Source organism: Anopheles bellator, chromosome 1 (assembly GCF_943735745.2).
Source record: "Anopheles bellator chromosome 1, idAnoBellAS_SP24_06.2, whole genome shotgun sequence".
Taxonomy (NCBI): domain Eukaryota; kingdom Metazoa; phylum Arthropoda; class Insecta; order Diptera; family Culicidae; genus Anopheles; species Anopheles bellator.
Window position 1 is genome coordinate 18,000,439 of NC_071285.1, and position 27,748 is coordinate 18,028,186.

A 27,748-nucleotide genomic window follows, 5' to 3' on the forward strand; every position below is an offset into this window, starting at 1 on the left:
TTTGTTTCGCCGCTGCCATTGCCAACTCTTATTTTTCTTTCGTACGTCCCTGACAAACTTCCACGGCGCTCTCGGAACCGATAAGCTCCGGTAAACCCCCCGCTTTCGTTGGCTTCGGGGACCGGACGAGGCTGGATAATTGATGTAGAATTTCAATTAATTGTTGAGCAATTAGTTATGCAATTCGTGACACAATACCTGAACGGTTCGGTCAGTTCTTTCTCAGCCGTTGTGGCAAACCCAGTGAACAAATCATTTGCATGATTTTTATTCAATTTTCATTTTATTACTATTCGTTGCTCTTTGTTTTTTCGGTATACATTGTTCTCTCCCCAGCTGCTCTAGCTTAAATATACATTCCGTGGTAATTCATGATTTGTTCGACTTGTCACTTTTATCACTGTGTCCCTCGAAAACGTGGAGGGACTAGAAAGTAAAAGAATTGTTAGAGGAATAAAAAACAATGATCATAGTAATAAAAAGAACACTGCAAACCGTTGGAGTAAAAGCACGAAAACACGGACTAAAACTCAGTTCCAGCACTTGGCCGGCAAACCCAGGAAAAATTGATTAAACTATTTAATGAAAATTTAATGAAATGCGTTAATATCCGCTTATTTTTGCTCTGGTTGCATGTGAGTTGAACGAAATGATAGTTACTACGAAAATTAAGCAGGCCCCACGCGCAGAAATGTAGACAAATACGCTTATTAAGAATTTTGTACTTTTGATCGATAGTTTCGGCTCACTAAATACCAACAATAACCAACAGGGCACCGCCCCCGGCGACGGCACTTGCTTAACCACATTGAATCGACGACGATTTGGCGGCGTTCGGCAGCAGCTTTCATTATCACTTTTTCAAATGTTGTTTACGTCGTCCGGAATCCGTCGCTTACTAACACCATTTTACGAGGAACTAAATGAACTGCACGACTGGTCGGACAGGTCGGACGGGCGGCAGGCAACAGTTTCAGTATTCAGCGCGCTACTGATCGTCACACCATTACGCTGACATAACACTTACACGAGCTTTTTCGCGAGAGGTGAAACGATTTAACCACTGACGCGGAGGGCAGCGTTGGCGAAGGATTGAACGAAAAAACGAAAACTCAACTCGACGAGATAACTTACCTACTGAAATGCACTTTTCCCGTCCCGAAGCAGTGGCCTAGACACATTCGCCCCCGAGATCGAATGAGATCCTGCGTCAACCCCTGGCCCCACAAACGTTACAGGTGAGGTTGTGCTTTTCTGGATTGTCTGGATTGTCTGGGTTGTTTTCTGGATGAGGGAAGATGGAATGGGGCGGGAAGAGATGGAAAACGGAGAAATGGCACGCACGCAAGAGCGGCTTCGTCGCTTGGGCCTGGAATCCATCCATAAAGCTTTGAGAAATCTTCACCCAGGTCACGGCTGACGGAGGTGATCGTATTTGCAGTCCCGATCTACACACTGACCGTCGAGCTCGTACGGACAGAGAATCCCATTGGGAGTGGTGTTTAGAGCACTAAGAAGCATATAGATAAAGAGAGAAAGAGAGGAAGAGACAAACAGGGAGAGAAACAATGCACAAGGAAAATCCGGTGCGGAAATGATCGCATGAGTAGGAACGACATTGATCCACCAACAATGGAGGATCACAATGACGAAACACGGGAACGGATTGTGGATGAACGCAGGGAATGGAGAGGAATTGGAAGGAAAGGAGATAAAGATATGTTTTAATGCAACTGAACAATTGTGATGCAGAAGAACAATGCACAGAACAGGCAGCACTGACTTACCCTGGCTGTTTGAGTGACACTAGCGGTGATTTGTACTCTGTAAAGCGCAACGGTTCACTGAACCCGTCTTCACTCCCATGCACCGGCTTCCCTGGCATGCTTTCGACAACCTCTGATCGGTTGGTTAAGTCCTGCTGGGCATCGTTACCCGTACATTCACTGGGGGTAGCATTCGGCTCATTCGCCGCCTCGTGGGAAGTATTTGATTTGTTCATCGTTGGCTCAACATGCCCGATTAGCATTGGTTCTGTTTCCGCCGGGACTTCTGTGTCACTTCGAGGTAGTTCTTCCTCGCCGGGTCGTTCAGGATTCGCAAACTCGTCCTGATCGGCCGTCCCCGTAGAAGGTTCGAGCTGGTGCGCCTGCGATTCTAATGCTTGTAAATCAAATGATGTACCCTGTGCTTCGGCCATCGATGGCGTCTGCATCGGGTCATGTTCAGTTTTTTGGGTGTCATCTGGTTTTGGTTCCACAACAGGTGCACTATCAACACGAACGCTGTCCGCAACCAGAACCGTCCTTCGATTGGCCAAAATTCGACTTTTAAATTCTTCCAACGTAGGCTTGCGAATGAACTTCAATTGCTTTGTTTCGTTCACCAGAATGCGCAGCTGCTCTTGTAGATGGACCTCAGCAGACGCCGATGGCGGTCTAGAGAAACAGATGGGTGCGAAATGAGGGGAAAAGGGGAAATCCGGATTCAAACGAGGGTTGTTGTTGTCAAACGTGTTTCGTAGCCCCCGTGCCGAAAGTTGTCGATTCCTACGGTAAACAAAACTTGGGAATGCGTTCACATTCCACACACTTACTGATACGCGTCCCCAAGGACCAATCGACCGATGGTAACGCACACCCGCGCCAACTCGACCGATCGCTTCCGGTCGGCTACGATCCTTCGGTGTGAGGTCTGTACATTGGTGATCGATTCGAACGAGCGCTTCCGACGATCATCGTGTATCCGTTCCAGCGATGCAAGCTTTTCACGCATTAACTCGATGCGGTTCTCGAGTTGAAACAGTTCCTGGCGCTCCTGCTGTACCTCCACGAGCATTGTGTTGTGTTGCTCGAGCTGGCGCAAAAAAAAGTCGCTGGAATTGGGAAAGTGATCAAGAATTGAGTGATCAAGTGATCAAGAACACGCCAGAGAGAAATTATGTAAAAGCCTTGATCACAAGATGGTCTTCTACCTGTGCTTCACCAGATGCCTCTCGGTGGTCAACAGCAACCGACTGCGACCTTCCTCCGAAATTGATGGCAGACGACTTTTGATTTGGTGCAGCTTGCGTAAAACCGGATCTTGAATTTCGGTTGCGCTTTCTAAAGTCACTTCGGTCAACGGAGCCGCCTTCCTCTTCCCTGGGCCTTGAACGATCGCTGGGTGTTTGTTGGAAGGATCAAAGGAGTTACTTTGAGTGTTCGGTTGTTGCGAAATCGTCTCGAGAGAGGCATTAGCCGCGGGCTTTTCGACAGGCATAGCTTCCGAATGACTCTGCTGCACATTGGTGCCAGTATCGGTGGGATTGCGAACCACGGCTTCCTGGCCATTTTTCGATGACAACCGACGCTGTCTTGCGTTCTTTTGTCGCTCCAGCTGCGCCATGCGTGCGATCAGTCTTGTGTACTCCATTTGGGCGGATTTTGGAAGATGTTTTACAGCCTGGCTCATCAAAAAGAACAATACGAAACACATTTCAGCAACGTAAGAGAAAGAAACAAAGATAAACTTACCGTTGATGATGCCACCGTGGCCATCACGTCGGCAGGAATCGATTGCGTTTTCTTCGCCATCATCTGCTGCCTGGAAGCTACCGAGTTGTCAATCGATGCGGTCAAGCTGGAACATTCGAGGCCCTGTTTTGCGTCGTCTGTGGTCGGAAGAGGATTGCTGATGGTTTTGCTTCGGACGCTGCGCAAAAAGCGATCCAGTTGCTGCTCAAAGGCAGGACCTGGAGCCGGTGAATTGGGTGTGGGAGGAGCCGCAATTGCCACGCCATCCGACGTCTTGGTTGGCGAAAGAGATCCAAAATCAACATCCGAGTCGGAATCGGAATGACCGAGCTGAATGACCATCCTCGAAACGGGGCGCGAAACGAACGTTTCTACGTTTGTCAACTCTTTCGGTGACTCCGTCCGAACGATCGCAAAGGCCGTTGCTGAAAGCAACGGTGGCGATGGCGATATTGTGTGATTGAGGTTTATCAGTTTGTTCTGATTGTTCAGCAGTTTTTGTGTTCGCACAACCTGCAGCTTCGGGACAATGGTGCTCGTCTCGGACTGCGGTTGCTTAACGTCGCCAGCTGCAGTAGTTGCTGTGACATTCTTTAGACCCCCCACGATCTCTATGCTATTATTCCCTGGCCCATTGGTAACGGAAAGCGATTTCTTACGCCTCTTTCGTACCATCTTTCGATTGACGAGCGTTATCAAATTGGAGTTGCCCGCCTTTGGAGATGTAACTTTAACGTTTTGCGCTGCACTTGAAGACGTTTCATTCGGAAGCACATTCGTCAGTGTTGCTAGGGGTGATTGTTTATCCATTTCGTCTGTCAGCGGAACAGGTTGTTCCAATTCCATTGAAACTTCGGATGCCACTTCTGCTTTCGTTTCCACGAAAGCTGTGTCCTTTTGTTTTTGGCGCATTTTGGACAACAAAAAGTGTCGCAATGCGTCCGCCTCAGCTTCTCCCATCGAGTCGGGCGTCATCGGTGGGCTCTGAGCTTTCGCTCGATCAGTGGGAGGTTCGGATGCAAAAACAATACTTTCCGAGGGTAATTCGCTGCTGGGGTCACTACTTGCCAACTCCATATCAATCGGTAACTGTGAATCTTCCGTTGTCTCGTTGGGGATTGGCCACCGAGCTGGGCTGTCGGCGGGACTGATTTCCATATCGTTGCCATTGTCATCAGTGTCATCGATCGGACGCAGCGCCTCCCCTGCCGAGCCATTTCCATCGCTGAACAAGTCATTGTCCAATTCGTCGTAGATCGGTGGTATTTCGTCAACTGGCGATAACACTAGATTATCGCTAGGAGAATACGGTCGTTCACTCTCTTTCCCAAACCCCTTGAGCCGTAACCGGGCCTCATGTTTCTTGGTATACGCCGACTTCAGAGCAATCATTCGTAACTCGCGCTCTTCGGATCCTAAACGCTCGAGCGGCGCAAAGTGATTGTCGGGACAATTTTTCGATTCGTCCTGTCTGTCGCCACTGATGATTGGCGGAGGCGGTGGAGATGGCACTTGACATACATCAAACATTTCGTTTAAACACGCTTCTTTCACGATGGGTTTCGTACGTAGTGCTAGCAACCGTAACTGCAGTTCCTCTTCGTCCTCGTCGTCGTCGTCATCATCGACGACAAACGGTTCGGATGTTTCGTGACCGCTGGCCGAAGAATCGATCGTCACCATAGGCACCACATCGTTGTGTTTCACCGCTTCTCGCCTGCCCTTCTCCCTCTTTCCCCCGTTCAGCGGCAGCAGAAGTTTGCGCTTGAGAGCATTTTCATTCAGATGCAGCCTCCGTTTTCTGCCATTATCGATCGAGCAGGCGAGGAACTCGCGGTCGTAACTTAACTCGCATTCCGATTCGGACGTTTCTATCATAAACGTGGAACGGTGCATAGGTGTGGTTGCCGGAGATGCACATTTCCGCCGTTTGTGACGCCGGTGAGAATTACGTCGATCCTGCCTCGATTGCCGGTCTTTCCTTTTTTCGCTGTGACGTTTCGAGCTTATCAAACGCTCGCGTCGAACGGTTTGTCGTCGGCTGCTTGATTTGCTGGTCGCTGTGGAAGATTTCCCCACTTTACGGCGACGCGCGTGTTGGTAATGTTCGTTATAGTAAATGTCTTTGCCGTCGGATTTGCTAAGAAAATCTACGGAAAAAGACACCTTTGTCAGCACAACCAAGCGGTTACCCAAACACGGCCCCCACACTTACTGTAGTTATTAATTTGTGCGATCATTTTCAATTCCTTGTTCATGGCCACCAGTTCCGCTAGGCGTTCGCGTATGTTCGACTCTTCCTCCGAGCTTATGTCTTCCAGATCGTGCTGGACACGCCCGGCCGTCCTGCGGACGTTCTCTTTTTCTTCCTCCACGCCGTCCTCATCCGGAATCTCACCTTCCTCGTGATCTTCATCCTGCGAACCATCGTTACTGCTGCTTACCAGTATGAGCCCTGCCGGAAGGTCAATACTCTTGGGGGAAGGTTGCTGCTGCTTGTTATCTGCCAGCTCTATGGCCGATTTTTCCTCCATTGTGCCCTGAAAACGCGTGCAATCAAATGTGGCCACCAGCATCGGCGCTTACACTACTATAGTAAAATATGGAAAACACGGCACACGCTTAGATATGGCATGTGAGGATGGATTTAACAACAGCAAAAACCACTTGTCGTAATTCGCAGATTTTGCGTGATTTCTTTTACCAAGCAGAGCAAAATTTGCCCCTATGGCAGCTGTCACTTGTGACTCACCAATTCCGAGGTTGCTAGAGGCGCGAACAGTCCTTTCAAGGTGTGTAGGACCACCGTCAAACGACTTTCCACTGTAAAAAAGAATGTGAAGTGCACACAAAATTAAAGAAAATGATTAATTCAGTTATTCGATCTTGTAGTTTTTCACAGCCTGCCAATAGTTCCAAAAACACATGTTTAACTCAAACGAACCCCATCGGCACAGTACGCAGCCTTTTCTCCTCCGTTCTGCATCGTATCGAATTTTTCCAAACAAATCTCAAATCAAATTTGCATCTGTCAAACGAGAGAACAAGGACGAATAAAAGCTTTTTCTCGGTCGTTTTTTCGGTATTTACACGATTTTCGTTGTGACCCTTTGCCGTTTAGGAGATTACCGTACGTTCGTAGCATTGGCGGCTGATTGTACAGTTTGCAAACATGGTGCCATAGACAAAACGCCAAGGACCGCGATCGTACACAACCGGGTAGCAAAATGAATGGCTCGTCGGCAACGGGCAGCACCGGGACAACGAAAGACGAAAGCACGGCTGCGGCGGCGGCGGCCACCGTTGAAACGGTGACGCTAATCAGTGACGATTCGGATTGTGAACTCACTCCGGAAGTGAGCACAAAGCGGCGGGCCATATCCGAATCGGACGAAGGGCGTCGTACGAGCCGGCGCAAGAAGACGAAAGTCGAATACGGCGACAATGGGGCGAAAGTGGTCCGTCCTGGTAGTGCTTGCGAAGGAGACTCGCAGACACCGGGAACCGCTCCGAAGACGGATCCGCTCAAGCATGATGGTTCGCAAGGACCACAAACCACTCCCGCACAGGCACAGCCGAAAGTGAAGCGTCGTGAAGCGGATGAAAAGCCTTCGGCTGAACCGGACGCCAACCCGTACAAGGAGCTCATGACTGGTCTCGAGGGTGCCGCCTTTCAGTCGCGACTTCCGGTGGATAAGATGACTGCATCGGAGGCCGTTTGCTTTCCGGAAATCACCAAACACGGGCTGCTGACGCAGCGCGTCTTTCTCAATGTTCGCAATCGCATCCTGCAGATGTGGATAGAGGAACCGACGGTACAGCTGACGGTTGAAAATGCGTTGCTTAAGATGGAACCACCGTTCAACAGTGACCCGGCGCTGGTTCGGAAGGTGCACGCGTTTCTCGAGCGTCACGGCTTCATCAACTTCGGTATCTTCAAACGACTTAAACCGCTTCCGACCAAGAAGCTGGCCAAGGTGATCGTGATCGGGGCTGGAATTTCGGGACTATCGGCTGCTCAGCAACTGCAGCAGTTTGGGTTCGATGTAATTGTGCTGGAGGCCCGTGATCGTGTCGGGGGACGCATTGCCACGTTCCGTAAGAACGCGTATACCGCCGATCTGGGCGCAATGGTGGTGACCGGCATCTGGGGCAATCCGATAACGATCCTCAGCAAGCAGACGGGCATGGAGATGTGTCCGATCAAGAGCACCTGCCCACTGTACGGTTCTGGTGGCAAACCAGTTCCGAAGCACAAGGACGATATGGTAGAGCGCGAGTTCAATCGGCTACTGGAGGCCACGAGCTATTTGTCACATCAGCTCGACTTCAATTACGCCGGAAATCATCCCGTTTCGCTCGGGCAAGCGCTTGAGTGGGTTATCAAGCTGCAGGAGAAGCACGTGAAGGAGAAACAGGTGCAACATCTCTCGAGCATCATCGCCTGGCAACAGAAATTGATTGAGAATGAAACACACCTCGAGGAGACACTGCACCGAATACGGAGCTTAAAGACGAAAACGCAGGAACTCACCGACAGCAGACCGCCAAAAAGCATACCAGCGACCCCGTTACCAAGTAGTGGTGGATCGCAAGCAGCAGTCGGTCAGGAAGCAGGCGCTGGAGTGGATGCGGCCGCAACGAAATACCTGGAGCACGAGTTTCAGCTACGCATGACCGTCCGCGAAGAACACCTTGCGTGGAAGGAGGTGGAACGGTTGCGCGCGAACCAAACTGAAATCGAGGCCAAGATAAAGGAACTGGAGAACGAGCAGGTGTCAGAGGTGTATCTGTCGTCGAAGGATCGGCAAATTCTCGACTGGCACTTTGCTAACCTGGAGTTTGCAAATGCCACGCCGCTGAACAATCTGTCACTGAAGCACTGGGATCAGGACGATGATTTCGAGTTCATCGGAAGTCACACCACCGTCAAGAACGGGTACTCCTGCGTCCCGATCGCACTGACCGAGAATCTGGATTTGCGGTTAAATACGGCAGTCACCAGCATTCGCTACCGACCCGGTGGGGTCGAGGTTACGGCCGATCTCAAGTCGAACAATTCGTCCGTCTGCTACAAGGCAGACTTGGTCCTGTGCACACTGACGCTGGGGGTGCTGAAGATTGCGATCGCGGAAGAGTCGCGACAGCTCAACACAGTCCGCTTCGATCCGCCTCTACCCGAGTGGAAACAGTCCGCCATCCGCCGGCTCGGTTTCGGGAACCTCAACAAGGTGGTGCTGTGCTTCGACCGTATCTTCTGGGATCCGAACACGAATCTCTTCGGGCACGTCGGTAGTACCACGGCTAGCCGCGGGGAGCTGTTTCTGTTTTGGAACATCTCCCAATCGCCCGTCCTGCTCGCTCTAGTCGCAGGCCAGTCGGCCGCCATCATGGAGAACGTGTCGGACGATGTAATCGTCGGTCGGTGCATAGCGGTGCTGAAGGGTATCTTTGGCAATTCGGCCGTCCCACAGCCGAAGGAAACGGTTGTTACGCGCTGGCGAGCTGACCCGTGGTCCCGCGGATCGTACAGCTTCGTATCGATCGGATCGTCCGGCAGCGATTACGACCTTCTGGCGGCACCGGTCACACCGAAAGCACCCGATACTGACAAGAGTACCACTGCGAGCACCAGCAGTGCCAGCCAGCCGCAACAGCAACAGCAAACGCAGCCACAGCAGCAGCAACAGCAGGCCCAAGACAACGGTAGTGGCCAACGCCGGAGAACGACCGGCGTGGGCGAAGAGGAAGACGACGGCGATGGCGATGAGGACAGCAAACCGATCGACATTCCACGTCTATTCTTTGCCGGTGAACACACGATCCGTAACTATCCGGCCACGGTGCACGGTGCGCTGCTGAGTGGGTTGCGCGAAGCGGGACGTATCGCCGACTACTTCCTGGGGTTCCCCAACACCTATCCCGAAACGCCGAAGGAGGAACCGAAAAAGTAACTCCGACACTGTGTCCATCATAAACTACCATTCACGTACACCAAATATTCATTTGCACCGTGATTTTTATGAGTGAGTGTGTTCGTTGTCTAGCACTCCACAGAAGTACCAGCAGCAGCAGTAGCGAGCACGTCCTCCATTTGTCGTAATTCCACTCCGATTCCCACGAGAGTTAGCCATGTTCGATGTTGTAGATACTTGAAGAAACGAACGAACAAATAAAATAATAAGCTAGACTTCTGGCGCTATCGAGGCTTTCTAAGTTTCGATACACGATTTCTTAGTTCTCGTTCTTTGTGTATACTATAGTTTTATCGCTTTTATTCCTTTTGTATTTCATTTAGTTGTTTGCTGTCCTTCGTCAAGTTTCTGTTCATTTCGTGTTTATCATGCATTTTGCTACCTTTCGAGTTCCGGCGTTAGCACACACTCTTCACAGCGTTGTGTCCGTTCGCTTTTCTTTTGTGTTTTTTTACTATATAATACATAACTCAAGCGTCTTCAAATGCGCCATTTTGTGGGGCAACCCCGTGGCCTGCACAGCTTTTGACCTACTGACCTCTCTCTTTCTTGTGTTACCCTTTTTCGTGCTACTTATTTCGAATCGAAATCACATCGTGATCGTCCAGCTTCGTCGTCTGTTGCCGTCAGCAACTCTCAACTCCGCCTTTTAGTTTCCGGTCGTAGTTCCAATTCTTGCGCGCCGTATGTTGTTCCTTTTCTTGTGTTTATGTTTTGTACTTTACATTCCCGATGGCCGCACCATACGGGGTGCGCATTGTGAAAATCTATACATTCCGATAACTTGCAGCGTATTTATTCCGATTCTCGTTCACTTGTATGCCTTGGGTTGTGCAATGCGTGACACACTTGGTGTGCCAGTACTAGAGCTCTTCTCGGTCTGGGTAAGTCGGGTCGGGTGGCGGTGTGTGGTCAGTGTTTCGGTTCGCCGGATTATTATCATCACTATAAGGATTATAGATTATAGATTCATCATATAAAAGCTAGCCTAGCCAACGATCTGGCGTGCGCGTGAGAGTAAATGGCAGAAACAAAAACCCAAAACGGCCTCGCGATAGAAAAGTGTTGCGTTGTAGCGGACGAGAGATAAGTTTGCGGAAGCTGCGCGGAAAGAGTGTTAGTTCTACACCCTACATCAGAATCCGGACCTATCCGAACTTTACAACCTTTCCCCAGCCAAATCCACCTTTGATAACCATTTGCTTAGGGCTTTCGCTTAGCTCATCTGCCGATCACATTCACACCGGGGACATCACATTCATTCGTCTTCACAATCTTACACATTAGCTCGCTTACGCCTCTGGACCCCTATTGCTCTCAACATCACTGGGGTGTCTAGCTGTTGACGGTCAGCCGGCCAAGTTCCACTATTCACATCTATGCAACCTTCTCTAGTGTTTCGTCGCTCCTTTTCGGCCTATGCGGACTTCGGTTTAGTAATATTATTATCGATTCGTTGCAAAATTTCGCCGTTCCACCGCAACTGTGTAAGTTTTCGCAAAGCCCCACACAGAATATTGCCGATAAAATGTCTTTGCTTCGCGATTAATTGTTAATAAATACAGTATTGGCGCTACATGTACAATTGCCGGGTGAAGGTGTTTGTGAGATGATGAAGCTAAGGTGAGATTTAAGCGAACAGCGAAACACGTGACACAAGGAAAGTTTCGGGTAAAAGGGCCACGAATGAGCAATGAATGACGCGCGAACCACGCGGATTCGTGGTTGGTGCGACATGATGAGATTCTACGGAAACCACGGCATTCGAACCACTTTCTGATTTTTGTTTGCAATTTTTCGTTTTGTTTTGAGATTAAAGCTACACACCCTTGTCGCGTCTTCTATCTTGTTTCATACACCTGAACCGAAATGCGTCAAAAACACTGCAGACTGCGTACGGTGTGCGTTTGGACGATACAGATTAATAAATAAATGTGCTACAAAGAGAAACAATGGATGACAACGAAACGAAACGAAAAGTAATAAACAGTACGCCTTACAGTTTCTGCAAGGAACGAGAATACGCGTGTTTAAACCCCCACGTTTTGCTTAATTTTCGCACAGAGGATTTTGCACATAACCGGATGATAAATTCTGTTTTCGCTATCTCCCTCAATTTCTCTCGCCATTCTGGGCCATCAAAATTACGTTCGATTCAAAAGAATGTAACCGAAGATAGCCACGATCGGTGCCATGTACATGAGCAGCTGGAGGATGGACCAGTGCCGGAACTGGCTCATCTCACTGCTCAGCCGCTGCAACTGCTGATTCAGTCGGACGTTCTCCTCGCTTAAGTGCGCATACTTTTCCTTGAAGACGATCAACTCCTCCTCTCGCTGGACGTCCGGATGGTTAATGATAGCCAGCTCGTAATCGAGAGCCGCGGCAGCCTCTACGCCTTTCATATTACAGCTTGCGTCGTCAAGAGTAGAGGCCACCTGCACCAGAGAAGCGTTTCTACCGTTCGCCTCCGCCAACGGTTTCGCAATGGAGTCTCCATCCGTCGTTGGCCGCGGAAGCTCGTTCTGTGCTCTATTTGACGGACCGTTGAATATCGTCGTTGTGTCTATTGTTTCCGTCTTGTCGTCGTCGTCATCATCATCTTCGTCGTCCTCCAGATCCAGATTGGAACTGATCGACAAGTCGCTCACATCGACCGTATCGTCAAGAGGTATTACTGGTCGCTGGTCCGGTGTTGACGTCATTTCGTCGCCCTCGGTTTGCGTTTCCACGTCAACCATTGCTATCATCGGTATCGTGACCGGAGATGGCATTTCGGCCACCGGAGCACTGTCCGTCACAACCAGCAGGGTTTGCGGCATCATCGTCAACAATTCCGAGCTCGACTGCCTAATACCACCATCAGCTTCCGCCAGACACTCGTCTTGCGCTGGCTCCACAATCGCTGACACCAAGGGTGCGTCCGCGGTAGCAACCGCTGCTGAATTCTCTGTGTTTTTGTGATTCAGCAACTCCAGCTCCATCCGTTCCATTTCTAGCTGGCAGCGATCGTTCATGGTGCGCAACTCGTCCACCTCGAAGCGCAACGTATTAAGACTGGCCGCGAGACCGTCGCAAACGTGCTGCTTCTTGTCAAGTTCCTCCTGTTTCGGACGACATTCCAGTTCAGCCTTAAATGCCAGCAGCTGAAAGAGACGATTGAAAAAAGACGAGGCAATGAATGTCAACCGGCGTGGCGACCAATGCTGGCTGTTACCTCTGTCTCCAATTCGTCAAATTTGGCCTTCTGTATCAACTGCTCCGATTGCTTCTGTTGCATGGTCTTCTCCGCCTGACGCAGCAGCGCCATGCAGTCGTTTTTAATCTGGCGAATATTGCGTCGCATCACATTTTGATTCAGCGGCGCCGCCGTATCTCCGTACGGAGGGGCTGGCACTACACCACCACCAGTTAGTCCTTTCCCAACCATTTCCACCTCAGACGCTTTTTCTAGCTCTTCGTCCGTCGGTTGCTCTTCGTGTGAGACACTGGACGCGTCGGTAGTGCTGCTGTTGTTACTTGTGCTATCGCTGCCACCGCCGTCCCCGATATTGCTGCCGGACACATCATTCTGATTGCCATCGCATTCTTTGTTTTTGTCCTCACTGGGTTCCTCGGGTTCACCATCCTTATCAGCGATCGATTCCGGTAGCATCTTGACCGTTGCAACGATTGTCCCCGTCAGGGCACTTGATTCTGTTGTATCGTTTTGGGCTTCGTTCACATCGGCAGCTTCTATAAAACGATCGCAAATGCTAGTTAGACACGGTGGTCTGGAGCAGACCGTCGACAGTTTACCATTTTCCGCTTTCAGATCGGTGCCGAAAAGTAGGCTAAAGTTTTTCTCGAACGTGTTGATGCGCCGTTGAAGCTTCGTCAGTCCTGCGGTGTACTCATTGCTAGTAATATCGGTCTCCTGGAAGAGGTAAAAACACAGTTACGCCACACGATCATCAAAGATCGACACAGTGATCGTCGACACTTACGGTATCGTTGCAAATGGCCTTAATTATGTCTTCTGAACCTTCCAATTTTTTAATATCCGAGTTTTTCAGCCAGTTCGACATCGCGGAGCTGTGTATCTGCTGATGCTGGTGCTGTTGTTGCTCGTCGTCCGAAGAACCAACCTAGAAGCGAAAAGTGAACATCATTCACGATGGCAGACCTAAGCAGATACGACGCTCGATATGGGCCCTTACCGCATACACATCAACAAAGTGGTCCAGTTTGTGCGTGAGACTCGTAATTTCTGACTCTTTCGCCTTCAGCTGTTCCTCGCTGGAGGCAACCTTCTCATCGTACTGGCTTTTTAGTGTGTCCATGCAGACAGTAATTTCCTAGGGAGGAACACATATGTTAAAGAGCAACCAGTGAACGACGAATCTCTAATGTAGCCTCACGCCACCAACCTGCAACTGTTGCTTGGTTTTGTTGAGCTGCTCTCGCAGCAACGAGCATTCGTCCTCGCTCGTGCAGAGCGCCTTCTCTAGCGAGATCTGCTTGTGTACGGCCTCAAGCCGGTCCTGGTGAAGCTTATACATGGTCTCCTTGGCCGAGTTCTGGTACTGATGCTTCTCATCCTGCAATTTCAGCATCTCTTCGCGCAGCTTGTCCTCCGACACGTTCTTCTGACAGTACTGTAACTTTTTCTCCAGCATATCGATCCGGCTCAGCAACCGATCCTCGTCGATCATCGCCTGCCACCCGAGGGATGAATGTTGTCTACGACAAGAAACATGATCAGACAGGTGGTCAATCACTTCCACAACACCGTCCACAAGCAGCCGCTCCACTTACTTGGTCGATTCAACCATTTTCTGCAAGCCGATCAGCTTTGTTTCCAGAATCTGCTCGCGTTGGTTCGCCTCCTGGATGTACTGGTTCAAGCGGTACAGGTCCACCGGTGGTATGATGGCACTCTGGCCACCGATACCCACCTTCTGGCTCGCTTTCGTCTCGCGCCCGTCCGGCAGGAAAAGCTTGAGGGTGGCCGTAATGCAACCGTGCGTTTCCCGGCGCGTGTTCTCCATGACGTCCACTCCGAACTGTACGATGTCGCCCGAGCTAATTTCGAACGGCTCTGACTCGGTGCACGTTTGGCTGAGCCGCAGATTGTTAATGAACGTTCCATTGCTGCTGCCCGTGTCCTGTTGGAGCGCAAAAGATCGTTTAACGCATTCGATCGCACAATCATTCCCAGGCGCTCCCCGTCGTCTACCTTAATAAAGAAGCGGCCATCCTTGTACCACAACACCGCATGGTTGCGCGACAGCACCTTACAGTCGAAGATGGCGTTGTTCTCCGAAACGCGAATGCGCGCCACCGATCGTCCTACCTTAGCTTGGGCACCCGGCTCAAGGTAAAGAGTTCGATTCTGGAACGCAAAGGGAGAAAACCAGAGAGAGAGACAATGTAATCAACGTGCAAAGGCTGCACCGCGCCATGGGACTTACGTTGAAGGGATGCGAATTGGGCCGACAGATGAGCAGCGCCCGGGCAACCTGCGGCTGACCATTATTGTTGTTAATGGTGTTATTGTTGTTGTTGTTGTTGTTTGCGTTCAGTGGGCCACCTCCACCACCGGCAACACTGTTTACACTTATGTTGTTATTGTTACTATTGATAAGCGTGTTGTTGTTATTGTTGTTGTTGTTGTTGTTGTTGATGTTGCCGAGTGGCTGCTGCTGCTGTTGCTGTTGCTGCTGTTGCTGTTGCTGATACACCTGTGCTGCAACGTCGCGGTTCAATGTGGCTGTGGTCGTTGTCACGCTGTTCACTAGCGGAGTTTGCATTCTTACTCCTGGCGCTTTCAGGAATGGTAAATAATCATCTCTGTTGTTTATAATAACCATGACCTATTTAAAGACGTAAGCAAAAAAACGGAACCTTATCAGTCATCGTTGATCGGTACGGAGTGCAGTGGAATAAGAAAAAAATTTGGCTCGTAAAACATTGGCCACATAACGAGAGAGGATCGAGAGCAACGACCGGAACACCACGATGTGTGGGGCAAGTTTGTGCTGTCCCTTCCGATTTCCTCCGCTGGTTAATCAGCATTAAAAACACGTTCATGGTGCACACGTCTTCGTGTCTTACTACTGCCAAGCCTTTCTTAGAAACGATCTTCGATCGCGGGACTCGTACTGAAACCAAAACTTGGCCACAACTTTTCAACGGTGTTTTGGAGAGATCCGTTAGAAAAGGTACCGCCGACGCCGGTGTTCACCCTTAACCCAGTGCCGTCGGATCCATGCCCCAGTACCGGAAGTTTTCAAATAGCCCCACACGCGCTACTTGAAATAATTAAAACAGCAGCACGGCTCATTACGGAAAGTGAATTGTGGTGCGGTGCCTGCCGTTGCTGCTGGGCACTACTTTCGAACTAAGAACTCAATAGAAATTCGTCCATCACAGATTGGCGGAGGGCTGAGAGGTTTTGGAAGGTTTCAGGCGAGAGGTGACATTTGGGAGCAATCGACCCATCCGGAGTTTCTCCGTTAGTCCCAAAACCGACACATGGAGCATGTGGTCAATTAATGGTACGGCGCCCCAATCTCAGATTCGAAACACACATTCCGAGAATACCGTTTCCAACGTAACAGCAGCTAATAAGCTCACCCTTTCAGACCACGTAGTATGTGGGCAAGGTCCGCCACCACCGTCGCCGAAGATGTTCGCCACAAATGCAAACAACCGGGTCCGTAGTAAGAGTTCCAACGAAGGTGTGGCCCGCGTAGGTTGATTACTTTTTGATTAATATTTCCAGGGCACATTCCAGTCGGCCGTGCGCCAGAGCCAACACCGAATCGGGACCGCTCAGCGCAAAACGGAAACATCCATTTGGAGTTTCCCACGGATCCCACACCCCGGGAATAAACGGTAATCAAAGATGCGTGAAGCAGGATTAGCCCGATCGGAGGAGCGTTCTGCATGAATGTATTTTTATGAGACCCAGTACCCCGACCAGAGTAGTCTGATGAAGCATTAGATGTGTTGCTGAAGGCCCACTGCCGGTCACCGGCAGAGAGCTACATTGTGACTCCGGGTTGTTAAGGGGGCATAAATTTGTTTGCAATGAAAGGCTGACAGTTCTTTGACTAACTCAAGGCACTAAATATCGCTTGCCTTCTTTTCATAGTGGCCACGGTCTGGAGGACTGAACTGGAGAGATAAACCAATATGGGTCTCGCCAGTGGGTTGGAACTCGAAGGCAAAGTTATGACAGTGAAACTTTGTCTTACGAATGGTGCGCCGTTCCGCCCGAATGGGCTATCAAATGCTGCGCACCGCTTAGAGTGTAGCGCATTTGTTCGAAATAAAATTACGAACCATTCGATGGTAAAATCAGGCATGCATCAGGCCGCTCTCCAATACGACGCAAGGGCCCCCGCTGGTGGCGAAAACCGCCACTCTGCATACACTGCGTCTTCTGCGCGCTGCAGTGTTGGCCACATAAAAGTTACGGTGGTCTCCCTGTAAAAACTCCTTCCCTACCGAAAGGTTAACGTACGCGTGTGTTTTTGCACCGGCTACACCATCCTGCGACTGGCATCATGCCAAAGGTCCCGTTGGGGCCAACAGAAGAAGAACACTAATAAAACGGACACAGCGACGTCAAACAGGCCCGACTAATCTCCTACAGCAATCCCTTTGCCAAAAAACCCCTTGGAAAAAGATAAAACCTGAAACAGCTGGTGCCTCGGAAGTTGTTATCAGAAATTATCGTCGCAGTCGCAGCCGTAGCCGTCATCATCCTGCCGATGACTCGTTCGGCCAAGGTCCGCCATGATGAACCAGCGCCAGACGGTAGCGCCGAATCGATAAAGCCAATTCGGCTCGAGTGACTCCTTTTATTAGCTTAACCTCGAGTCGGTTGGGTTGGGTTAGTGGATCTTCGCTGTTCGCTGTGTACTTTACAGCCCGAAGGAGACCTCTTCCGTGCGGTCTTCGAGAACCCACCGGAAGCAAACAAGCCGGCCCAAAGGACAAAGGATGGCGGCGTTGGGGACCTTGTTTACCGCCACTACACGTCGGCCCAGAATCGCAAACAGTGTAATACGAACCGGACGGAGCATGTTTATTTTCCATTTTCCCACAAGATGACACCACAACAGCCGCGGACGTGGACAGTTTTCCCACAAGATCGACGGCACAGATTGGAAACCGATTACCGAAACGTAATTATTGGTAGCGGTGAGGGTGGGTCGGGTCGTAAAAGCCGTGACTCCTCGGTGCGGATTCAATTTTATAGGTCCCAACCGGAAAAAGAGCTTCGTTTGCAGTAGAGAGGGGCACAAGTGGATTTCCGGAAATCGGAATGCGAACCACCACGGGCCGGGCAACACTACGCTGCCGTCCTCGTCGTCGGTCGCTATTATTAGCACCACCCCACAGCGAGCGGTTCGCCGCGCCAACAACAACGACGTGCTGCGAAAATCATAATCATAAAATTTTTTGATTGATAAATCCGCACCATAACCGACCTGCCATCAGCGCGGGGCGGCAACAACTCGGTTACCGGGTTATGTGCAGTAGCGCTGTGGAAGTCATCGGGCGGCGGCCGCAAGGAAACACGACGGACCACAGCCGGTCGGAACGGACGCGAACTGGGGATCTCGTTGACTGGATGACCATGAACAGCTGTGAAGCGGGTCTTCTCTGTGTGTGCGTCGGCATCAGGTTTATGCTTCATTCTCGTTCCGTTCCGTGCGTGCCGCTTTCGGAACATCGATTGATGGGATTTTAAAGCTGGGCCCAAAATGGACCCCGCCACCGGGACGGTTTTCGTCCGATTTTATGTCCGCACGGGGCCAACCCGTGGAATGCCCGTGGAAAGGAATGGTTTAAACTGATTTTTTCTCAAGACATCGGGGGGCAATTTGGTGTTTGTCCATCATCGTATATTAGACAAGTTAAGCTCGCCGATAAGCTCTTGCTAATAAACTATATTTTTAATATAATGAGAAACGTTTTCGAATCATGTTTACGACGTTCGATGAACATTGTACGATTTGTCGTGCAATTATCATTCGGGCACAATTTTCCTATTATACATAAGATTTTAAAGTATCGTAAATCGACTCTGCCACATTTATCGTTGGTTACGTCATACGCGCGCGGTGGTCTCGAGTGTTTATCAACCAACTGCGCTCAGAGCCAAGCCCAGTACGATCAGCACGGCTCGAGAAAAACTTACGAACGAACGGGTGTCGTCACCGTGACCACTTGAGCTGCGAGACGAGACGAAAACAAGAGGCAGCTCCCCGTCAGCTTCTTGATCCCATCCCTCGGCCGACTTGTCGCGGCCAGTTCTTCACACTTGATAGTTTAATTAAATGGAGATGAGGTACACGTGGCGCGCCTCGACTCGAAGGACAGCACGCCATAGGCCTGATCGCGACTCGCTGGCTTTGATTGTTTTTCAGTCGTGCAAATCGCGAACATTCATTCCGCGCCCTGCGTGAAATTAAATAAACGAATGTGCACGTCTTCTTGGGCCCGGGCGTATTGGAGTTGATAATAGATAGGCGGACGGTTGGGAATTTAATCACGCGCGGGTCTAAAATTAGACGTGAAGGATGGTGCCATTTTATCTTCGAATGTTTTGTAGCTCCAAGCGGGGGGCAATTTTAACTTCCGGAAGCACTAATGTGACTTAATTCAACATGACAACCAGTAAAGACAGTCCCACTCAGGAACAGTGCACCGATTGCGCAAAACCCTCCTACAATTAGCCATCGCAATGAGCGCGCTAGAAATAGGATCATGGATCAATTTATGCAAATTGAACAATTGCACACAGCAGCAGAACCACGCCAAGCGAGACTCATAATAGACTGACTCATTACACTCAACCAGCAGCAGGGCCGCAGCCGCCGCCGGTACACATCACAAATCGAAACCAGAATCGAAAAACCTTCTCAAGACATCGTCGACTTGTAGAGCGCGGCACCGCCTCGTTCGATACAAACATGCGGCAATTGTGATTCATGGCGCAGTGCACAGTGTCTATTGCACAGCAGAGCAGCGGCCTACGAATGCATTCGACTGCGTTATGGCAAACACAAAGCAGTGGCCGGGGGCACGAGAGTAAGAATGCACTGCGCAACTCCGCGCCAAGACGACGGAGTTGGCAGCAGGAAGCCAGCAGTAGTGTTGCGCGCATGTTCTACGTTCTGGTATCTGATTATCGCGGTAAGTTGGTCCGGCCTCGCGCTGTCTCTGCTCCTCGTCCAGCGCGGCCACTCGCCTCAAAAACACATTCCGCCAGCTGTTCCGCCAAGAGCATCTCCCCAGCGCGCGATGGGAGTTGCCGGCAGTTGGAATTCTAATGTGCGCTACACGATGCACGCACAGTCAATTGGCCAGAGCGAGAGCGAGCGAGGGAACCGGGGGCCGGATCTAATAGGATCTGCTTAAAACATTACACGCTGCTCTGGGCCGCCCGAGAAACTGGTTCGATTCCAATCATCTTCAACAACACACGGCTCACAACACAACGGGGCTTGATTCACTTACAACACCATTCGGCTGCATGATGTTGTTAGATACATTTTTTCCCGCTAGCACACACTAATGAGCCAGACAGGGCACCGCGCAATGCGCATTGCTTCACGTAGCATAAGATTGGCTCGTTCAGTGGGCGAGTTCTGTGCCTTTGGATTCTACTGAAGAGCGTTGAAATTGGAGAGTAATCTCTTGGACCTAAATTACTGTACTCTTCACCATCTTCCTATATGAGAAAGCTTCACCTCTTCAGGGGTGTAATTGAATACTACTAACAAATAATGTATATAGTACCCTAAGTAGCATAAGATAGTTGCCGCGTTGTGTCATAATCTCTGAGTTAGTTTCTCTGATCAGGGTTTAAACCCTGTAACGACCACTCTTCGGTCCGTACCCTCTTTATCCTTCCGAGAGGGTCAGAAACCATCGTAACATAATTATGTTCAATGCAGTTCCCAATTATATTAGTTCCCGGTCCATCGTAATCGGAAACGTTGTTGGGCATTGTTAAGCACAACAAGCGACAAAACGAGAAACAAATGTTACAAACGGAAAGTCAAACCATTTTCCCAGTCCGCGTGTCACAGCAGTCACGGCGAGGAATTAATTTCATTGTGGCAACGGTGCAGCGGGGCTCCGTCGAATGGCGCACAATTTGCGTGCCATTACGACAACACCGATGAACAACAATGAACAACGCCAACCCAAGCTCGGTTGACAAATCTCGAGAAACGGGGTATCTTGGGAGTCGCTCAGGCCACTTTCACTCCCGTTTCCTTCCTGGTTCCACCGGGGAGCGCGATCTTTGAAGGGTTCAGCACGGTGACACGGAACCTCCTTCGAGTCATTGGCCCGAGAGGAGCGTTATCTTGCACCACTCTAAGACCTAGTTCCGACTAGCAAGTAACACCACAAAAAAAATATGGTTAACTGGGGCCGGTAAATTTAAGACACAATTAACATCGCGCGCGTGGTTGCGTCCACCCGGGTGGAACGGGAAAAATGCCAACCCATTCCTCCCTTTTGGTTTTGTATGTTCAGACAACGTGACCAACGTCAAGTTCTAGACTTACGACGAGTTCTGTTTTTCCGGCGTTGAATGACATCATCGGTCCGCAGACTTCGAGTTCGAGTGGATACCATTATCTACGACCCCGCATGGCCCAAATGGCTAGCCGTGGAAAACCTTTCCGCGGACCGTTGCTGATCGGTTTCGATCATTTTCTCCCAATGTCCAACCCAAACACAGCACAGCGTAATGGTTCGTAAATTTCCCTTCTCAATCGGCCGAGTCACGTCAAAGTTCCGCACCCCCGGCGGCTGGATCCGTGAAAAATTAGTCCATGGGCAGCACACGTTGGGAAAATCGGAAACCAGGCAAAACATGCCCCCCCTCCGGCAGGGGCCCATTACCCACCCGCTCTCTCTCTCTCTCTCTCTTTCTGAGCGCTGGCCGCAGTCTACAGCGTCATGGGTTCACGACGGGGTAATGGAAATAGATAATTTTAGGCCCCCGAATTCCGCCCCGAGCCCCGGGAGCCCATACCACCACTAACGACCAACCGCTCGCCCGCCTGACCGTCCATCGTCCGCCGGGTTCTGTGGGGTGTTGTTCGGCGTTGCCAGAAACCTGGCGGCCCGGCTTACAGGGCACGGTGGGCCAACCCGCGAGTGGTTGCTCCGCGATAAATTTAGAACTTCGACACTCGACCGGGCGGCGGCGGGCCCGGCCTCCCAATGGCCTTTCCCGTTTCTTGGCTGCCATTGCGCCATCAAGCTTCGCACGCGCGTCGAACGATTTTACATCTATTTATGCCATTCGCGCCTACCGCCCTGTCTACCACCACCAAAACGTCGTCGTGTGCGCAAAAATTCATGGCACAATAATATTGGGGAAATACATTTCCTATTGGTTGTCAGTCACCTATGGGAGTACAGAAAAAGCGTGTATTACATGGAGTCTACGACATGGGGACAGTGGAAGCTTATGCAGTCAGAGAGCGGAGAGGATCCCGATCTGATAAGCGGCAGCGCGACAGACAGGGCCACAGTTCTGTTAATTAAGCACCATGCGTGACAGAGCAGATGCGAACGATAAGAAAGTGATTAGATTAGCAGTCCAAGTGCAACAGGAGCTGGCTCCGGGCCATTAAACTGGTTATTAGAGGGCCTTTATAGGAGATGACAAGTGTAACAGGACAAAGCACAGGGGAGCACTATGACGAACCTAAACAATTATAATGCGCTCTTTCAATGCTGTCAATCAAACGATTAAGAATCCCACGAACGTGAGAAAAACTCTGCTCAATTTCCATTCAAAATATTCAATTATCAACAAAGATTTTAATCGACTTCGTCAAATGACGATCGTGAGGTCGAGGCTAGTAATACCATAACCGATGCACGTTCAACATTTCACGTTCTTTCAAATAACTTGAATCCGCTTCCAAATTTTTTTGTCTGCTCACATCACATAACAAATCATCTTCTTAGTCTGCTCTCTGCATAAATTAGAAATTGGCCAACACTTTACAAATTGCACGCCACGTGTGTAGGTGTGTTTGTGCCGCCGCGCACCAATTATGATAATGTTTTTGATAATTGCCCGACCCGGCGCAGTGTGCTCGGTCTGGCGTATCGCGTGTCTCTCTAATCACTTCTTCATTAGCGATTCATACGCGAGCGATCAAACGCCCGTGACCCGGGACGAGAAGGTGTTCCGCGACTTCCGGTGAAAGTCTTAAAGAGCCGAGTCGAGCGGAGATCCATCTATCACCCCCCCGGGGGGCCGAAACCATGCCCCAGGTGGCGGCGGCGGAGCCAATAATGACAATGCAACGGCCACCACCCACCGACCCATCATCAAGCCGTCCCTGTCATTAAGTGGGTGAACGAAACGAAACTCCTCCGGCAGACGACGGGGCAGCGGCCAATGTATCTGGTCACATCATCAACAACTTACACATACTTTGCACCATCACACCACCCCAATTATGGTGAAATTTATCAAACATATTGCGACCGACTGACACGATGGCTGGCGATCGCCATACACCCAGCCAAAGTTGGCGGAATGCTTATCCTCGGACCGCGACACGCAGACCACCGAGCGATAGTTTGTGGCTGACGCGTCAGTTTCCACGGAAAATCATACGATACATATGCAGCGATATCAAACGATAAGATATCCCTGAGTTGCAGAGTTACGATCCAGAGGAACACCATAATGTCGGGAACACCAGCCCCCGAGCGACGGGTTGGCTGCAAAAAAAAAACAAGCATACGATCGCATTTTGTTGCGAAATTTAACACTCCGGGGTACTGCATCGGTATTGCCTGCCGTTCCGTGGAATGCGTGGCACTTTACGTGGCGATTTGCACTGTTTATTAAAAACAAACACGGGCCTCCTGTTTTGTATTTAAATGCTAACACCGCACAACAAAATGCGAACAAATAGAAACCACCTAACGGGCTATATAGTAAACAAGTTGATAATTACTAGTTTACAAACAGTGCGAACACTAGCTTATATTGTTCCCAATTACTGTTTTATGGTTCCAATGGGCAGAAAATTCCAAATCAACACAACGCACCAATCGATACGCATCGCACCGCACCGAGAAGGTGGCCCAAACATGTGGGGAACACCGCCGTCCCACCCAACAACCTTACCACCCACGGCCACCTGTCAACCACTAGCTCGATGATGAATGGCAACGGAAGTGACGTTTCGCGCAAGACACCGACCACTGAAACGTACGCGTGAAAATGCGTGAAATTGGTGCGGATCTAAAAAAAACCACTTCCTTCGCGATAATCAAATGGCGGGTTCGCGGGGACGATATAAATAACCACCCAGCAGCAACTGCGCGAGGGTATCCTCGCCTGAATTGCGATCCGTCCTTGGCGCAATCGGTTCATTCGAACTCACACCGGCACAAGGGTGAATCCTCCCGCTGAGAAAGGGACCGTTTTCATTTCCCTACCGTTAGCAGTGGCTAACGTACAAATTTCGCGAAACCTTCCCAGGAGAGTAAATTGAACCAAACATGATGATGATGATGAAATATGATATGCCTCCCGGAATGTAGGGGGCTTCATCGCAGAAGAGCGAGACGTTTCACCAACCAGCAGTCGTCTATCGTCACCTGTCTGAGATCCATCATCATCTGGAGCACCATCATGGTTGTGGTAGTCCTATGCATGCATAACAAACGGCCCAGGAATACGATCACTATACGGAAGGTGGACGTGAGTAGCAGAACATTAGCTGTATAAATGGATCATCCCTTCTGTCCGCTGTTGATGGGCCAGACAACCATCACGGTGGAAAATGGTGACCTGTTGATTTGAAAATGCACTCTATCAAGAGTAGGTGGCACTACTTTCCAGTGCCCCACACCTTGCTAATACCCGGTCTGGGTGTGAAAGTAGGAAATTGAATTTAGGTCTGAACAGCACGTGGAACTTACAGAACGATGGGATCAGCGTGAAGAAATCACTGAAACACTAGGAATATGGAAGGACACTACGTTTATAGAATATTTGACGCCCGCCCGTTGCTGAATGCAAGGTAAATGACGTCTCCAGTCAATCCTATCCTCCCTTAGTTCAATCCAGCGCTTCATCATACTGAACGATTGTATTGAACGGAATGATGTATATCAATTGGCCAGCAAGTACAATGAACTTACAAATTGAAGCCAAGTGTAATAAAATAACATCCTGAAGAGGTTTGCCAATTAGCGAACCTTAAACTGTTCGCTATAAATATTGTAATAAGCAATTTTAAAACATCAACTGTGAACGGTTCAACCTTGCTAGAAGACATCTGGAACATATAACCCGTTCCCAGGGTTGGACATATTAATTTAAGAGGTCATCTAGTTCAATTGCATATGCGCATCGTCCTCCGCGTAAAGACGTCCGAAGGGGGCAATTGAATCAACCACATAATGTTGACAAGGTCCAGCACATGGAAAGGCCCAAACAGAGCAAAATATTGTATATTTTACATGCTGGTAAATAAACGAGAATTCACACTGCGACTCTGTAACTGAGTTGCCCACAGCACTGGGGTCACGAGGTCTTAGAAAGAACGGTCCACATCGTCGTTGGCGCTCCTAATTCGATTTAAGCATAATACAGTAGAAGCATGGGCGGCAACCAACTGGCCATCATTTCCGCAGCTCACGGCCACGACCTTGCGCGCGCTGACGGAATAGCGACACATGGCTTCCACGAGTCGGGTTACAGCAAAGTTGTTCGTAAACTGAACTAACTCTAATCTGTCTTGATTGGATTGGTCCGAACACGAAAGAATCGTTCCCGGATTTTGGTTGAACCGTAGGAACTTTTATTTCAAACGCGCAACAACTTCAGGTCAATGTTGAAGGCCTGAAAATACCGAAAAAACGCAAGCCAGCGAAGAAGAGCCGTGACAGCGTGAAATGAGAGTTAAAATGGCATTCATTTGGAGGGATGTTACATCTTCTCCACCCGCTTCGATGTGTTGTGTGACGGGGCACAATTTTTGAGCGAGGCTGCCCTCTTATCAGCGATCAACCTCTTCTGCAGCGGCTGTGAAACTTTTTGTGGCTCAACTTAGCAAATCAGAGAGGGGACATAATAAATAGAGCTGTTTATTAATATTAAATTGCCTGCGTCATAAACGTGGTAACGCTTCCTTGGCCAGCGGCAAAGTGGCAAAACTTGACTCGAATGCTCGAAACCGGTCAGACACGAATGATTTCGGTAACTGCTTCTTGGACCCTGGAGATAACATGCCATCGTTCTGCAACTCATGAACGGGACCTACCAAATATAACTCGATAAGGCAGAGACTCAGACGGCGAGTATAAATAAACATCGTGATATGCACAATTATGAATCAATCGGCACTCTATCTGTCTCAAAGGCAAATGGGGTGCGCGACACTCATCTATCAACCCGTTACACGTCCCACTTTTGCTTTAAGCATCCCATGATAACGGATCCTTCAGGAATTCCTGCTGTCTGGCCGCAGAATTCATCATGGATTTAATATTAAATCCTTCACAAACAGCGTTGATGTAACATCGTTTTGACCTCCCCGCAGTGGCCTACTTTCCGAGGCAGCTTGTACTGAGCCCCCTATTGCTTACCTGGTCTGATCACTGGAAGATGGACTGATGACCGTGGAAAGTGCAGTTCGAACAAAAGTACCGATTGTGTCCGTACAACACAAAACCATGCACGATACACACAATCGGGCGTTCTAATCCGCGTGTTCCGCTTCCTGGTTCACAGCGTGGTCGCGTTTGGTGTCCTTCTCTTCACGTCCACGTCGATGTCATCGGATCAATGAAGGGGAAGGTCGAGAAGGATGAGCAGTGCGGCAGTGATTCTTTCCGCACCGTCCAAACACACGTTTTTCTCGTGGCCCCGTCGCACTGCCGTCGTGTTAACAAACTGGAAAACCTGCCGCTGCGAATTGCACTATCGAACTTCGCAAACAGCCGAGGGCTACTAGACGCGATTTTCCACGTTCACACACTTTTCACACACGACCTAACAAATTCGATCAATTTCCCGCGAGATATGTGCGCATATTTCCTAGAACACTGTGGTGGGGGAGAAGGTGCACAATAAATGGGTTATTCAACTGGACCGTGTGGACAAGGGAAAACCAGTGCGAGGAAAGTTGGCGAGGTAAACGAGCATAAAACAGAGTCCAAAGGTAAAAATATCCAGCGTCAATAATTGTGACAGTTTGAAGAACAAAGCGAGGAGCGAGGACACTTGGTCTCCACGGCGACGGAACAGGAACCTGCGTATGCACAAACACAATGGCAACCCCCTTTCGCACCGAGCTGCAGAATTGTCTCGGTGCGTCGGGAATACGAGTAATGTGCAATTGCACAACTTCCGACACACCACGCCTACACACGTACACACCGCGAACCCTTTCCCAGCCAGCGAGCACGGTGCAACAACCTGCGCTACTGTGCCAGTCGATTTTCGGCGACGTTTCCCCTTTTCCGGCCCCTAAACGGATCCCGAACAGCTCACTTAGGCGCTCCTTGGCATTTAATTTTCACTCACCCTTGGCACACGCGAAACAGGTGAACAGCGGGATTGGACAGAGGCAGGATTCGAAAGACGCGTCCGCGAGATTAAACTCCCGTTACTAGGCAGCCCCGTGAAGTATTTTCTCGGGTGCTCGACGAAAGGGGGGACAAAGATTCGGAGGCTGTCTCGTAATCTAGTGATGGTCTTTATGAGCGCTCCCAGCAATGGCCACTTTTTAGGAGTTTCCGCACGAGGAGTACCGTATTACTTTTACGCTCCGTCTCGTAAGTGCACCCTTTCACCCAGAACCGGAGTCCGCTGGTTGCGTGTCTTTTCCACCTTACACCGTTTTCCTAGAAGCGTTGGTTAAGAGAGCGAGTGGCACGGGTTACTTGGGTAGAAAAACAACAGAAAACCATTTTCTTCCGTGAAACTTGTGTCAGATTCGTGTGAACCCTTTCTGTGTTTCCTTGTGTGCGTGCGAACGTTTGACAGCGATAGCGGGTTCCCAGTGGTGCGCTTCCATGCGTTTCAAGTCCTGTTGGAGCACGAACCAGAAGGCACATTTTTCCGCCGTAAGTCAAAATTCTTCGAATTGTTCGTTGTTTTGCCAAAATGAGTTATGTTAACAAAATAAAACGAAGCGGAGTGTTTTATCGCCAAAGTTCGTTCGCGAGGATGTTCCGAGGAATTATACTTTT

General features: G+C 49.9%; 3 protein-coding genes across 3 annotated transcripts; 1 reads left to right on the plus strand and 2 right to left on the minus strand.

The window, feature by feature from the left end:
* Positions 1-334: 334 nt before the first annotated feature.
* Positions 335-6,049, minus strand: LOC131215147 (uncharacterized). Its single transcript, XM_058209532.1, has 6 exons — positions 5,731-6,049; positions 3,516-5,665; positions 2,975-3,444; positions 2,597-2,875; positions 1,788-2,438; positions 335-1,510 (listed from the first exon to the last, which is right to left on the minus strand). Exons 1-6 carry the CDS (start codon positions 6,047-6,049, stop codon positions 1,411-1,413), a joined length of 3,969 nt encoding a protein of 1,322 aa, XP_058065515.1. The 3' UTR covers positions 335-1,410.
* A 601-nt stretch (positions 6,050-6,650) lies between these two features.
* Positions 6,651-9,641, plus strand: LOC131213761 (possible lysine-specific histone demethylase 1). Its single transcript, XM_058207880.1, has one exon. The coding sequence runs from the start codon at positions 6,743-6,745 to the stop codon at positions 9,467-9,469; it is 2,727 nt and encodes a 908-aa protein (XP_058063863.1). The 5' UTR covers positions 6,651-6,742; the 3' UTR covers positions 9,470-9,641.
* A 123-nt stretch (positions 9,642-9,764) lies between these two features.
* Positions 9,765-26,587, minus strand: LOC131206463 (sarcolemmal membrane-associated protein-like). The gene is made up of 10 exons (XM_058199020.1): positions 26,141-26,587; positions 14,944-15,345; positions 14,709-14,864; positions 14,288-14,637; positions 13,900-14,212; positions 13,690-13,827; positions 13,477-13,617; positions 13,289-13,406; positions 12,708-13,225; positions 9,765-12,636 (listed from the first exon to the last, which is right to left on the minus strand). Exons 2-10 carry the CDS (start codon positions 15,340-15,342, stop codon positions 11,635-11,637), a joined length of 3,135 nt encoding a protein of 1,044 aa, XP_058055003.1. The 5' UTR covers positions 15,343-15,345; positions 26,141-26,587; the 3' UTR covers positions 9,765-11,634.
* Positions 26,588-27,748: the final 1,161 nt, after the last annotated feature.